We start from the raw sequence: 13135 nt of genomic DNA, 5'->3' as shown, positions 1-13135 counted from the left end.
GCCCCACCCCACATTCTCCTCTCAGTGCCTCCGTGTCACCCCGGGCTCCCCTCAGCAATTCGGATATCAGCCAGTCAGACGGGGCGGGCCTTCTTCCCCACCCGCTGTCTAGCAGTGAGGGGCGGTGCCTCGCCGTACGTCTCCTTCCTCGGAGGGCGGAGCTACGCAGTCTGTCTGCTCCCCCTTAGTGGGCGGAGTCTGTCGCTGTGTGTCTCCTCCCCCTCCTGGCTCGGCCAGTCCCCTCCTCCTCCTCCCTGTGATGGCGGCGCTGCTGTGTGAGAGATCCGGGCCTCCTCCGCTCTCAGCCTGACTCTCCCCTTCCCGGCCATGTCTAACCCGGGATCCCGGAGGAACGGGCCCGTCAAGCTACGACTCACCGGTAAGAGGCGTCCCCGGGGCCGCTCGGCTTCCCCTCCCCAATCTATAGCTCACCCGGGCCTGCCCGGTCTTCCCCTCCATTACTGTGTATCTTCCCTGTACTGTGCGGCCGCAGCCAGACCAGAGTCCCCACACTGAGCTGTGCCCCCCAACTGCAGCCAGAGAGACTATCTGCTGAGGGAGGAAGGGAGCATCCAGCTGTGTGCCTGAAATACAGTGTAATATAAGCCCTCCCCCATGGTTAGTGTCTACTACCCCCAACACACGTACCCCAGTATTTATGTGATCCCCTATATTTAGCCAGGGGTCCCCAGTACCTGCTGGGGGAGGAGGGGGGCATCCAGCTGTGTGCCTGAAATTCAGTGTAATATAAGCCCTCCCCCCATGGTTAGTGTCTACTACCCCCAACACACGTACCCCAGTATTTATATGTGAACCCCTATATTTAGCCAGGGGTCCCCAGTACCTGTTGGGGGAGGAAGGGGGATTCCAGCTGTGTGCCTGAAATACAGTGTAATATAAGCCCTCCCCCCATGGTTAGTGTCTACTACCCCCAACACACGTACCCCAGTATTTATATGTGAACCCCTATATTTAGCCAGGGGTCCCCAGTACCTGTTGGGGGAGGAAGGGGGATTCCAGCTGTGTGCCTGAAATACAGTGTAATATAAGCCCTCCCCCATGGTTAGTGTCTACTACCCCCAACACACGTACCCCAGTATTTATATGTGAACCCCTATATTTAGCCAGGGGTCCCCAGTACCTGTTGGGGGAGGAAGGGGGATTCCAGCTGTGTGCCTGAAATACAGTGTAATATAAGCCCTCCCCCATGGTTAGTGTCTACTACCCCCAACACACGTACCCCAGTATTTATATGTGAACCCCTATATTTAGCCAGGGGTCCCTAGTATCTCCTGGTAGGGAAGGAGCATCCAGCTGTGTGCCTGAAATACAGTGTAATATAAGCCCTCCCCCCATGGTTAGTGTCTACTACCCCCAACACACGTACCCCAGTATTTATATGTGAACCCCTATATTTAGCTAGTGGTCCAAAGTCTATTCTGGGTAAGGATGGGGGATCCAGCTGTGCCCATGGAAATAGTCATGGAAGACCTCCCCATGGTTGGTGTCTACTACTTCCCCAACATACATACACAGGGACCCCAGAATTAATGTGAACCCCCTATATTGAGCCAAGGGCCCCCAATATCTTCTGAACAGGCATCCAGCAGTACTCATGGAAATTCAGTGTAATATAAGCCCTCCCCATGGTTAGTGTCTACTACCCCCCAAAAAAAGTATGCAGGGCCTCCAGTAACGATGTGTGAACCCCCATATTTTGCCAGTGGGCCCAGGGTCTTTTAGGTATGGATGGGGCATCCAGCTGTGCCCATGGAAATACAGTGTAATATAAGCCCCCCTTGTTTGGGTCTACTACTGCTCCTCCAACCCCCCACACGCACACACACAACATTCCCACAGGGACATGAATATTGATATGTGATCACCTATGTTTAGCCAGGGGCCCCAGGTGTAAGGATTGGGGTATCCAGCTGTGCCTCTGGAAATACAGGATTATGGAATCTCTTGCCTCTAGTTACAGTCTGAATCCTCTCTAGGCAGAGACCCTGATGTAGATATTGGGGTCCCTGATGGTAGAGATTGTTGGGGGTCCAGCTTTTTCCTTGGATGTAGGTGGTCAGTGTCTTGACAACCCCCTCCCCACACACAGACCACCCTCAGGTCGGAGCAGTGCTTTTCAGCGCTGCTAGATATGGGCGCAGCCAGCGCGGCCATAGTCTATAATGGGAATCATTCTATAGTGGCGCTCACTGAGTAACGTCGGCTCCGTCAAAAGACGGAGCCGAAGTTGCTTAAAAAACGCAATAATTCGGCCTCCAGCAATCGCTATAATCGCATATAATGGCTGTATCCTGCACCCAAGTCTACCGGCGCCGATTTTATATGTATGCCCCTCAGGTATATGAACCTCTTTCTCAAGCTTTCAGTCCCCACTTTATATAGTACTAGCTCTGGATAAAAGGATCCTGTTGTGTTTCTGGCAATAATGTTCCCTTACACCCACAGATTATGGTATAGCTATATTAATTCACATGTTCCCACATCTTCTAGATGAGGAAGGAGGAATCTGTCTTTATGTGTTACAATATCGCAAGTGCTCCTTGGAGCGCCTCTTCAGGAGGCTTTCAGAATTTGCAGACGCAGAGAAATCACGCGCATTTTTAAGATGGATTTTAACATTTTGAACAGTGGGCAAGGTTTAGCTAAGTATTGTTGTGGTTTCTATTTATAATGCTGTGGATGCAAATTGGAGCCCTTTTTCACTGAGCCGGCATACGTCTTGTGAGGGTGGGACACATGCCGACACTTGCAGACATGCGGGTACTCACCAGAATCCCTGTAGCTGTGCCATACACAGCTCATCAGTATGCGATTAAGATGGCATGATGTTGCTGGAATAAACAGCGTTTCCCCTTGCGATTCGGGGGTGAGGAAACGCTGTGTATTCTGCTTAAGTGGAAATGTGGCCAATAGTCAAGTGTTCTTTACTTCTGTTGCTCTTTAATCACTTTTTCTGAATTGTATTAGCCCCATGCAAAGTTTGGTTTCAGCCCCTGGTAATTCCAGTGGTTCCAGTTGTAATTTTGGAAGTACTGGATAATGGTGTACATTGGAGGCACAGTGTTCTGACTTGCATACAAATTTCACTTAAAAATAACCTGAGGTTGATTAACATAGAAAAAAAAGATACCTCCCTTAATGAAAGGGGCTCCCCTGCACCCTCCACAGGCTTTACCTTTCCACGTTGCCCTGGAGACCACCAGCGGCTGGCTTTAAGATTGCGACCGTGCTCCTGTTCGCGCGTGGCCGTACTGTGCTTGCCCATTAGCTTGGAGCCCCTCGTCTATGAGCTGCTTCTGCTTACTGCGCATGCACGGTTGTACTCGCACAGTACAGCTGCACTTGTACGCAGTGGGATATGTGGCCGGAGGAACATATCCAACACGCTTTTGTAGGCTATGCTCTGTGCGCAGCAGTGGTGGTTTTCAAGAAGACTTGAGAAGCCTCCCTAGAGGATCTAACGGCTTCCCTCTTATTTGGTTAATTTTTTTTCTTCTTTGAATTGCAGTTCACCACAGGTACTCTTCAGGAACAAACCTACAATCCCTACCTCATTTGTGAACCAATAGGGAGGAACTTCTAAGTGTTCGATCATAGTTTCCTATGATATGGATGTTTTAGCTGTAGGCCAGGGGAGATTACCTCACCCTTGTTGCCTCCCCTGGCTGGTGCATTCCATCACTCAGATACTTACTCCTTCAAAGCCGGATGGAGGAAGCATCCGAATGATGTGGAACACAGCGGCCAGAGGCGGAGAAAAGGGTGAATCAATGCCGCAGCAAGCAAAGCCAGATCAACTACTTGACTGATATTAAATTGAGATTGGTCTAATCGATCCAATGTTGTTGATCAGGTGCGTGGTGGTAACAGTGTGCAATATCACGAAAAAAGGCGGCAGGCCCGTCACACCAAATGTAAATGTGCATTGGAAATCTCACCTGCTCCAGCTGCAGTGACTCTCGGTCTCGTCCGCTGCTTCTCCGAGCATCGGCAATGCATGTGTGTGACACTACACACTGCGCCACCACGTAGTGGCTGTGCATGATGGCAGTGCTCAGGGGAGATAGCTGAGGAGACTGGGAGAAGCTGGCCAGTTGCAGCAGGTGCGGGTGAGATTACAATGCACGGATCTAGGGGCACTAACAGTTGGGGGGGAAGCAATGTCGCAAGCTCGATTCTGGAAAGATTTCATGCAGAAATCGGCCTGCAGTATATGGGCAGCCAACAGATATTTATCTGTTAAATCTCATACACATGCTCAACAAAAGTCTTTTAAGTGCACTATTGAAGAAGTTGGACAACTTTTGTCAAGTAAAATATTACTGATAAGAGGCAGCTCAAGTCAATCCAACAGTTGCGTCTTATCAGTCGTTGGTTGCCTCTTATCCGTGATGTTTTGCTTGACAAAAGTTGTCCAACATCTTCAAGTTGTTTAATAATCCTGCATTTAAAAGACTTCTGTTGAGCGTGTGTATGAGCCTTTAGTCGATCTGCCCTTTAATCTTAGTGTCTAGACACTTCTCGCCTGCACTAATGGACTTATTAAGCATTGTCACGTGTTTGAATGACCTGACCAGTTAACCCTTCCCGAAGTCGCTCTACGTGGCAGTAGTACATGGATGTGCATGTTCCGTGCTTTTCCTGTGGCTATTATTTATCCTTATGTAAAGCATTCGATTCTTGGTTATCTGGTAACAGGGATCAGCTAATGCCAGATAAGTGTGCTTTCTGGTTGCTTGAGATGTTAAAAATTGGCCTGGCTAATACATCTCTCTCTCTCTCTCTCTCTATGTATATATCATAAGCTCTGTATTAAGGTGAATTCGAGATAAACTTTTACTCATTGCATAATTGTGTTCCTTTCATATAGTTTATAGGGCATTCCTCAAGCCAAATACTTTTTTTATTTTGTTTTAATACTCCAATTCCCTATAAACTAAACAAGCCTCGCCCACAGCTCCTTTTGTGCCTTGGCACTGTAGCAAGGGCTTATGGGAGCTCAGTCTGGGCAGGAGGAGGAGGTTACTAGCTACTGATTTCAGAGGCAGAGGGGAAGAGGGAGTAGGAGAGGGGACTGAACTTAGACACAGGCAAGCTGATAGCATCTCCAGCCCTCAGCCTGTGACAGACAGAACATGGCTGCCCTCATTGTATCACAGGAATAAATAATCATAAACTGTGGAAGCTGTTTACAGCTAGATTTGCTGTGTAAACCATCTAAACTTTAGATAAGATGATTCTCCCCAGGCTCTTTTAGCCGGGTGCTCCACCCGGCTAGATTTGGTGACCACCCGGCTGGCATTGGCTCACCTCCTCACCACCTCCTATGCTGTAAGCAGAGTTGCCCTGCATTTTCATCTCTCCCCACCCGGCTGCTTTTTCATGCCACCCGGCTACTATTTCATGCCACCCGGCTGGAAAATAATTCTGGGGAGAACACTGAGATCTATAGACAAGTTACTTGCTATAGTTAGTTTTTCATCTCTGATCCGCTTTAAATGTTAAACTACAGAAATTGAAAGTATATTGACCTTCCTGCTTTCATGGAAGCAGACATAGGGTTAACATTCGGTATTTACAAATGAGCTGCTCTGCCGAGATTCCTGTGCTGACACCGCTGAAAGATCAAATTACACATGTGATTAGTCACAGATGAGGGGTAATTACGCAGGCTAAACTCTCTAAATACATACAGGGAGGATTCATCTGTGTTTTCCTTGAGTCCTGTGTATGTTCAGGTCCACTTTAAGCACAGCAGAGCCCACAAACAGCCTAAGAATTTGCCTTCACCGCTTTGAGTGCTGCTGTGGATTTGTGCTGGTTGGTTGAGACTGCTGGTTAGTTAGTCCATATAACCGGCATCCTACTGTAATTGCTTGTATTTGAGCTGCTGTATTCATTTAATGTTTAGATTTGTTCACGCGAGACCAGTGTTGGTATAACGCTTTGGATTGGTCAGCTGTGCAGAAATGTCTTCGGTGGAAATATTTAGCTAATCCCAAACCCTTCTCAGGCTTGCTGTTATGGCTCCTGTCTGCCCTTCGTGTACAGATTTCCATGCTGTATCTGGATCCATGAATGGTCCTTATGATGTAACACACGGAGCTGCTGAAATCGTAAATATATTTCAGCAAACAGATGGCAGCTATGATGGAGAGTGACTATTGTACATAAATCAACTTGACTGGCTTCCAGTTGGCGCTTGGCTCAAGTTGTCATTTTTTTCTTCCATGCAAACCAGCTACAGTAGCATGATTCTCTTCACAGGTCTTCAGCAGCAGCTGGTGGTCTGCAGAGACTTTACCTGCTATAACTATGTTCAGCACTTCCTTTATAATGATGAGCTAGGTGAAGCGTCTAGGTCAATGTCTAAATTCACCTTATTTCATCTTAGCAAGACCCACCTGCTGGACAATGTTGTAGTAATGTTGTCTGGTGATCAGACGCTAACGGTATAATTGTGTGGTGTAGAGGCGCCCTTACGCACATCGATTTTTGCCTAGTGCAGCAAACAGATCAGTCGCTCTCTGGTCTGAATCTAATCAGCGTGGTTGATCAGGTGCATGGGTAACCTTGTGCAATATCACAACGCGTCACACCAAATGTAAATGTGCATTGGAAATCTCACCTGCTCCAGCTGCAGTAATTCTCAGTCTCGTCCGCTGCTTCTCCGAGCACCGGAACACACTAGGAACAGATAGTCAATAGATTTCAGAATTAAATCTATTGGAAATCTATGGGAAATCGATGTAAATGCATTGCTAGACAATTAGATCCAATGCAACTCTATAGGTGGCCATACACTTATAGATTTGCAGCAGGTTTCGACCATCAGATATATTTGTCAGATACAAGCAAAGTACACAACTCCACTGCGCTCAATCAGTCATGATATCTACACGTTAAATCACCATTGAGTGCTGCTCCAATATTACTCAGGGATCAGAGTAAAAAGGACTGGTAAACAGAAAAAAGAAGAGGAGCGCTCTCTGGTGTATTAACCTTTTTAATTGTGCTTCTTAGCGCAAGGCAATAAAATAACACTTACAATGCGTATATAAAAATTAAAGCGATTAGAGAACCCGAAGAGAATAGATGCAGGTTATGGAGTTTTCTGCAAACCCGTATACATGTCATTTATCTAGTTGTGTTGCATATATATTGCTGGATCTGATTTGTAGCTAATGGCTTGTAGTAATGATATGGGGAATTCAGGGATTTTACCTAATCCATCTGATGTATTTTATTTTTATTTTGAATCGGTGCGACCGTTTCCCCGCTGTCCCAATTGATATTGTATCCACTAATAATTGTTTCCGACTGCCTAGAAACGGGATACACTTTCCGTTGCAGGCAGCGCTGAATACTGTTTGCCTCCTGGCGGCCACCGTAGCCGCCAGGGCACCATGGCAACCAGCCATCTATTTTACTATGCCCCATGCGTCATTGCGTCATCTGACGAAGGCGTCGAATGCCGAAACGCGTCATGACGCCATAGACGCAGGGCAGCTGCCGAGTTTCCGTGTCCCAGATCCTGCCGGCGCTTTCAATCCTAGGATTCCCCGCATTACTGGCCATAGTGCGGAGGCGAACCAGGCGGTTGAGTTTACATCAGGACGTGGCGACGTACTTCATTTATGTGATGAGCTTTGATTTTATATACACATTGTAAGTGTTATTTTATTGCCTTGCGCTAAGAAGCACAATTAAAAAGGTTAATATACCAGAGAGCGCTCCTCTCTTTTCTTTTTTCTAGATTTGTCAGATGCTTGTCAAGTTGAATCTGAAAGGAATCTATCCAATGTGTGCCACACACTAGGAGCAGATTTCCAATAGATTTCAGAATTTAAATCTATTGGAAATCTATTTAAATGCATTATTGGACCATTAGATCCAATAAGCAGCAGATTGATCTAGATCTTCCATCCTGTCAGATCATATCCATCAAAATAGATTGAAATCGGCCACAAATCGATAGATTGATAGATGTAAAAGAATCCATTTCTGATCGGTCGTTCTATAGAATCGATAAATGGCTGAAATTGACCAGTGTATAGGCCCCTTATGGACCATCGATCTGCTGCCGGCAGCAGATCGACTTGAATTTTCCATCCTGTCAGATCAAATCGATCAGCAATTGGTTTCTGATCCATCGGAGGCTGCATTCGACCAGTGTATGGCCCTTTATGCCTATAGAGATTGGGACAATCCCTAGAGCTATAGTTCTGGCCATGAGTGCATGCGGATAAGTCTCTCTGCTACTGCTGAGTAATGTGTGCTGTTGCCATGGGCTGGGGAAGAGGGATGACTGCACCGCATGGAGGGTGTGGTAAGGAGAGGAACCATGTGCTTTGTTGTTGCTGATGCTCAGTGATCCTGGGAGACACCTGTACATATGTCAGATGAGCAGCTATGGAGGACATTTGGGACCTAGTTCAGTCCAGCATGTGTATACGACTTTACAGTTCAGGTGGTGGTTGTATGTAAAAGGCTAATATGAACTGTATGTACAGACATCAGATTATCACCTCCAGACTGTGGTTAGGTTGGCAGTATCTATTTTCCTTAAATGCATCCCCAGATCTTCTGGTCTGACTCTGCTGATGGAAAAGAAGCAGATCCCAGTTTTCTTAGTCAGGGTTTTTCCCTTGAAAGCTTGGCTCTAGGGGAAGAGGAGCAGTGTGCCCTTTACAGTGGGGCGCAAAGGGGAAGAGGAGCAGTGTGCTGAACAGTAGAGTGGAGGGGAAGAGGAGCAGCGTGCGCTGTACAGTAGATCGCAGATGGGAAGAGGAGCAGCGTGCGCTGTACAGTAGATCGCAGAGGGGAAGAGGAGCAGCGTGTGCTGTACAGTAGATCGCAGAGGGGAAGAGGAGCAGCGTGTGCTGTACAGTAGAGCGCAGAGGGGAAGAGGAGCAGCGTGTGCTGTACAGTAGAGCGCAGAGGGGAGGAGGAGCAGCGTGTGCTGTACAGTAGAGCGCAGAGGGGAGGAGGAGCAGCGTGCGCCGTACAGTAGAGCGTGGAGGGGAGAAGCGTATGCTGTACAGTGCAGAGGGGAGGAGCAGCGTGCCCTGTACAGTAGAGTGCAGAGGGGAAGAGCAGCAGCCGCATGCCTGCTGTACAGTAGAATGCAGAGGGGAAGAGGAGGAGGAGCAGCAACATGCCTGCTGTACAGTAGAATGCAGAGGGGAAGAGGAGGAGGAGGAGGAGCAGCAGCATGCCTGCTGTACAGTAGAATGCAGAGGGGAAGAGGAGCAGCATGCCTGCTGTACAGTAGAGCGTAAAGAGGAGGTTGAGCAGCATGCCTGCTGTACAGTAGAGTGCAGAGGGGAAGAGGAGGAGGAGGAGCATGCCTGCTGTACAGTAGAATGCAGAGGGGAGGAGGAGGAAGAGGAGGAGGAGCAGCATGCCTGCTGTACAGTAGAGCGCAGAGGGGAAGAGGAGGAGCAGCGTGCCCTGTACAGTAGAGTGCAGAGGGGAAGAGGAGCAGCGTGCCCTGTACAGTAGAGTGCAGAGGGAGTAGAGTGCAGAGGGGAAGAGGAGCAGCAGCATGCCTGCTGTACAGTAGAATGCAGAGGGGAAGAGGAGCAGCAGCAGCATGCCTGCTGTACAGTAGAATGCAGAGGGGAAGAGGAGCAGCAGCATGCCTGCTGTACAGTAGAACGTAGAGGGGAAGAGGAGGAGGAGGAGGAGGAGGAGGAGGAGCAGCAGCAGCATGCCTGCTGTACAGTAGAGCGCAGAGGGGAAGAGGAGGAGCAGCATGACTGCTGTACAGTAGATCGCAGAGGGGAAGAGGAGGAGGAGCAGCAGCATGCCTGCTGTACAGTAGAGCGCAGAGGGGAAGAGGAGCAGCAGCGTGCCCTGTACAGTAGAGCGCAGAGGGGAAGAGGAGCAGCAGCGTGCCCTGTACAGTAGAGTGTGGAAGGGAAGAGCAGCAGCATGTCTGCGGTACAGTAGAGCATGCAGGGTGGTCTAAATGCACCAGAGTACCTGTACTATAGAGAAGAGGTGGTGCTTTCTTTGTCACTGTTTGAAATATATACCGTAAGTTTATTTCAGGATAATTGTGACATTCCAAACAGAAATTAAGAAAGCACTAAAAGCACAATTCAGTTCCAAACCTCTTCCTCACTGTAGAACAAAAATAAGATTCTCGTCTGTGCTTTTTCATTTGAAGTATAAATGATTTGTCCTGGTGTAGAACGAGGCATTCCAGTTTGTAACGAAATCATGAATATTACAAGACTATGAATATCACACAGGTAGTTGCTGTCAGATCTGCTGTGCACAGTTGTGGCACAGGGAAGAGCAGCTGTGACTACTGTACCGTGCAGAAAACTAACCACTAACATATATGTGGCCTAATTGCTATGTTATGTGGTGTGTATTACCAGATCCTGATGGCTTTGCTCAGGCACTCCATGTTGAGTTACTGGCACAATATTCATGCAGGGTTTGAGTGCAGAAACTAGCTAGTGGAGGAGTAACCTACAGGCATAGATCGGAAAAGCTGTCCACAAAGCGTTTTACAGCATGCTGAAAAGTATCTGCCAGGCTGGAAGCAGAGAATTGGGTTCAACACTGTTAACAGACTTAACTATGGCCCCAGTGCCCAAGTCCTGGCAGAGTTTTCTATATGCGTTGACCAGCTCACTATTTCAAATTGTGTATAAATGTTAGTGGGCCCTAGATAAACTTTTACTCATTGCATAATTGTGTTCCTTTCATATTGTTAATAGGGCATTCCTCAAGCCAAATATTTTTTTGTTTTTGTTTTAATACTCTAATTCCCTATAAACTAAACAAGCCTCGCCCACAGCTTTTCAGAGTGCCTTGACATTTTCATACAGTAGCAAAGGTTTACAGAAGCTCAGTCTGGGCAGGAGGAGGCGGAGGTGTTACTAGCCAGAGATTTCAGAGGCAGAGGAGGAGAGGGGACTGAATTTACACACAGGCAAGCTGATAGCATCTCCAGCCCTCAGCCTGTGACAATGTGACAAACAGAACATGGCTGCCCTCATTGTATCACATGAATAAATAATCATAAACTTTTGCAGCTAGATATGCTGTGTAAACTATCTAAACTTGATAAGATATATAGACCAGTTACTTGTTATAGTTTTTCATCTCGTATCCGCTTTAATGTATTTTAGTAAAATGTAAGAGGAAGATACCTACTTTATCAGTGTGTAGAGGCACATCTCTTCCTCAGGATTCTCTAGCTGCTTGCTCAGGCCACTTAAGTGCCATACTCACGCTAGATTAAAATTAGCTGAGTCGCCTAATAATGACCGCCTCAACTGATAATTGTAACGTGTGTACAGCAGCTGCAGACTGCCACCTGGCCAGCGATCGGCCAGGTGGATCAACTTAGCCGAGATGACTAAAAGCTTCAGTCTCGTTTCTCGCTATGCCCGCCTCACTCACCTCAGCTCACCACCTTCCCGCATAGCATCAGAACATGTCAGCCTGCTAACTACGGTCTGTACAGCCTCGGCCTAGAGATGTTCCTGAGGGATTGGGTCACGATAGCATTGCACTGAGGGATTGAACTTATGGCTACATCTGGTTCCCATCTGTCGGAGTATGGTCACCTTTAGGCACTTGATTTCTTTCTGGCAGGCTTTGCTGGATGGACTGCCTTGAAGAGCATCCTCACCATTACATTGGTATACACCGCGCTTCTGGATTGCCGCTTCCACCCAGTCAGTTTGTCATCTGCTATGACAGAGTAACCAAGCAGCTCGGGGTGACCCAAACCACTAGGACTGTATAGGGGGATAAGAGACCGAAAAGGCCTCCTACTAATAAGCAATGCTTGAGTACCTCAGCCCACTGTGTAAGTGGAGTCACATGCTGCATACAATGCGTTGCTGGCTGATGGCAGCCACTGGACAAGTATGTGTCTTTTACAGGCATACTTGCTCTCAACTCCGCCCACTCTACTAAATTGCAGTGGGAGGAATTATCCTGTTTAAAGCGGATCCTAGATGAAAAACTAACACGAGTAACTTGTCTATATATCTTATCTAAAGTTTAGATAGTTTACACAGCATAGCTAGCTGCGAACAGCTTCAAAAGTGTATGATTATTTATTCCTGTGATACGAGGGCAGCCATGTTCTGTTTGTCACATAGCATCTCCAGCTCTCAGCCTGTGATTATCAGCTTGCCTGTGTGTAAATTAAGTCCCCTCTCCTCCTCTCTCCTCCCCCCTGCCTCTGAAATCAATGGCTAGTAACTTCCTCCTCCTCCTGACCAGGCTGAGCTCCCATAAGCCCATGCTACAGTACCAAGGCACAAAAGGAGCTGTGGGAGAGGCTTGTTTAATTTATAGGGAATTAGAGTACAGGTAATCCCGGACTTACGAACGCCCCGCCGATACGAACGGCATGGATTCTCTGTTTCAATGGGAACAAGTGAAAAAAATTTCATATTGGACTTGTAGTTTTTGAGAAAATTGATTTGTAAAAGAATCAAAGAAAAAATGGCTTTTAAACTTGTATAAACAGGTACAAAGGGCAGAGGTGACACAGAGGGGAGCACTGGAGGTACAGGGGACAGAGATGAGTGTTTCGACTTAAGAACGAAGCTACAATGAGTAAAAGTTTAGCTCGGATCCCCTTTAAGCGATACGTTTTCCGAGCAAGTGTGCCTTGGCCTTTTCTGAGTAGGTTGTATTTGTGGTGATAGTGCTGTCCTTGTCCTGTCCATAGAGCTTGTAGATCAGGTGTGTGTTCCTTGTGGTTGAGAAGATAATAGGAAGTAACTGGGTAGGAATGCTGAGAAGGAAGGCTGGGATTAGGATGTGGCCATAGTAATGACCTCTGCCTTTTGTCTGGCCCTTTCTGACCTCTCATCTTTAGCATTGTGCTGTCCGCCTACTCATTTCCTAAATGACACTGAGAATTCCCTGGAGCCGCTGTGGTTTCATGTTGGGTAGATGGAAGAATGTCGTCTTGGCGGCACTTATGATAGGTCCAATTCTGTGAGTTTCACATTTCAGAGTTATTTTGCCTGATGCCTGGTTAACCAATTGAGTTAAATATTTCCAGTTCTTTAAATGACAACTGAAGCGAGAGGGATATGGAGTTGTTTCCTTTTAAACTATCCCAGTT

The 13135-nt window shown here is 47.3% G+C and overlaps 1 protein-coding gene across 4 annotated transcripts in view; it reads left to right on the top strand.

Moving 5' to 3' along the window:
• Window positions 1-225: 225 nt before the first annotated feature.
• Window positions 226-13135, top strand: part of SMURF2 (SMAD specific E3 ubiquitin protein ligase 2) — a 161761-nt gene continuing 148851 nt past the window's right edge. For all 4 annotated transcript variants that reach the window (XM_068264044.1, XM_068264042.1, XM_068264043.1 and 1 more), the window contains exon 1: window positions 226-379. In XM_068264044.1, coding sequence (XP_068120145.1) covers window positions 328-379 — 52 coding nt within the window. In that variant the 5' untranslated portion in view covers window positions 226-327. The remainder of the gene's footprint in view (window positions 380-13135) is intronic.

Source organism: Hyperolius riggenbachi, chromosome 12 (assembly GCF_040937935.1).
Source record: "Hyperolius riggenbachi isolate aHypRig1 chromosome 12, aHypRig1.pri, whole genome shotgun sequence".
Taxonomy (NCBI): Eukaryota; Metazoa; Chordata; class Amphibia; order Anura; family Hyperoliidae; genus Hyperolius; species Hyperolius riggenbachi.
This window is presented reverse-complemented; position numbering and strand designations above follow the sequence as displayed.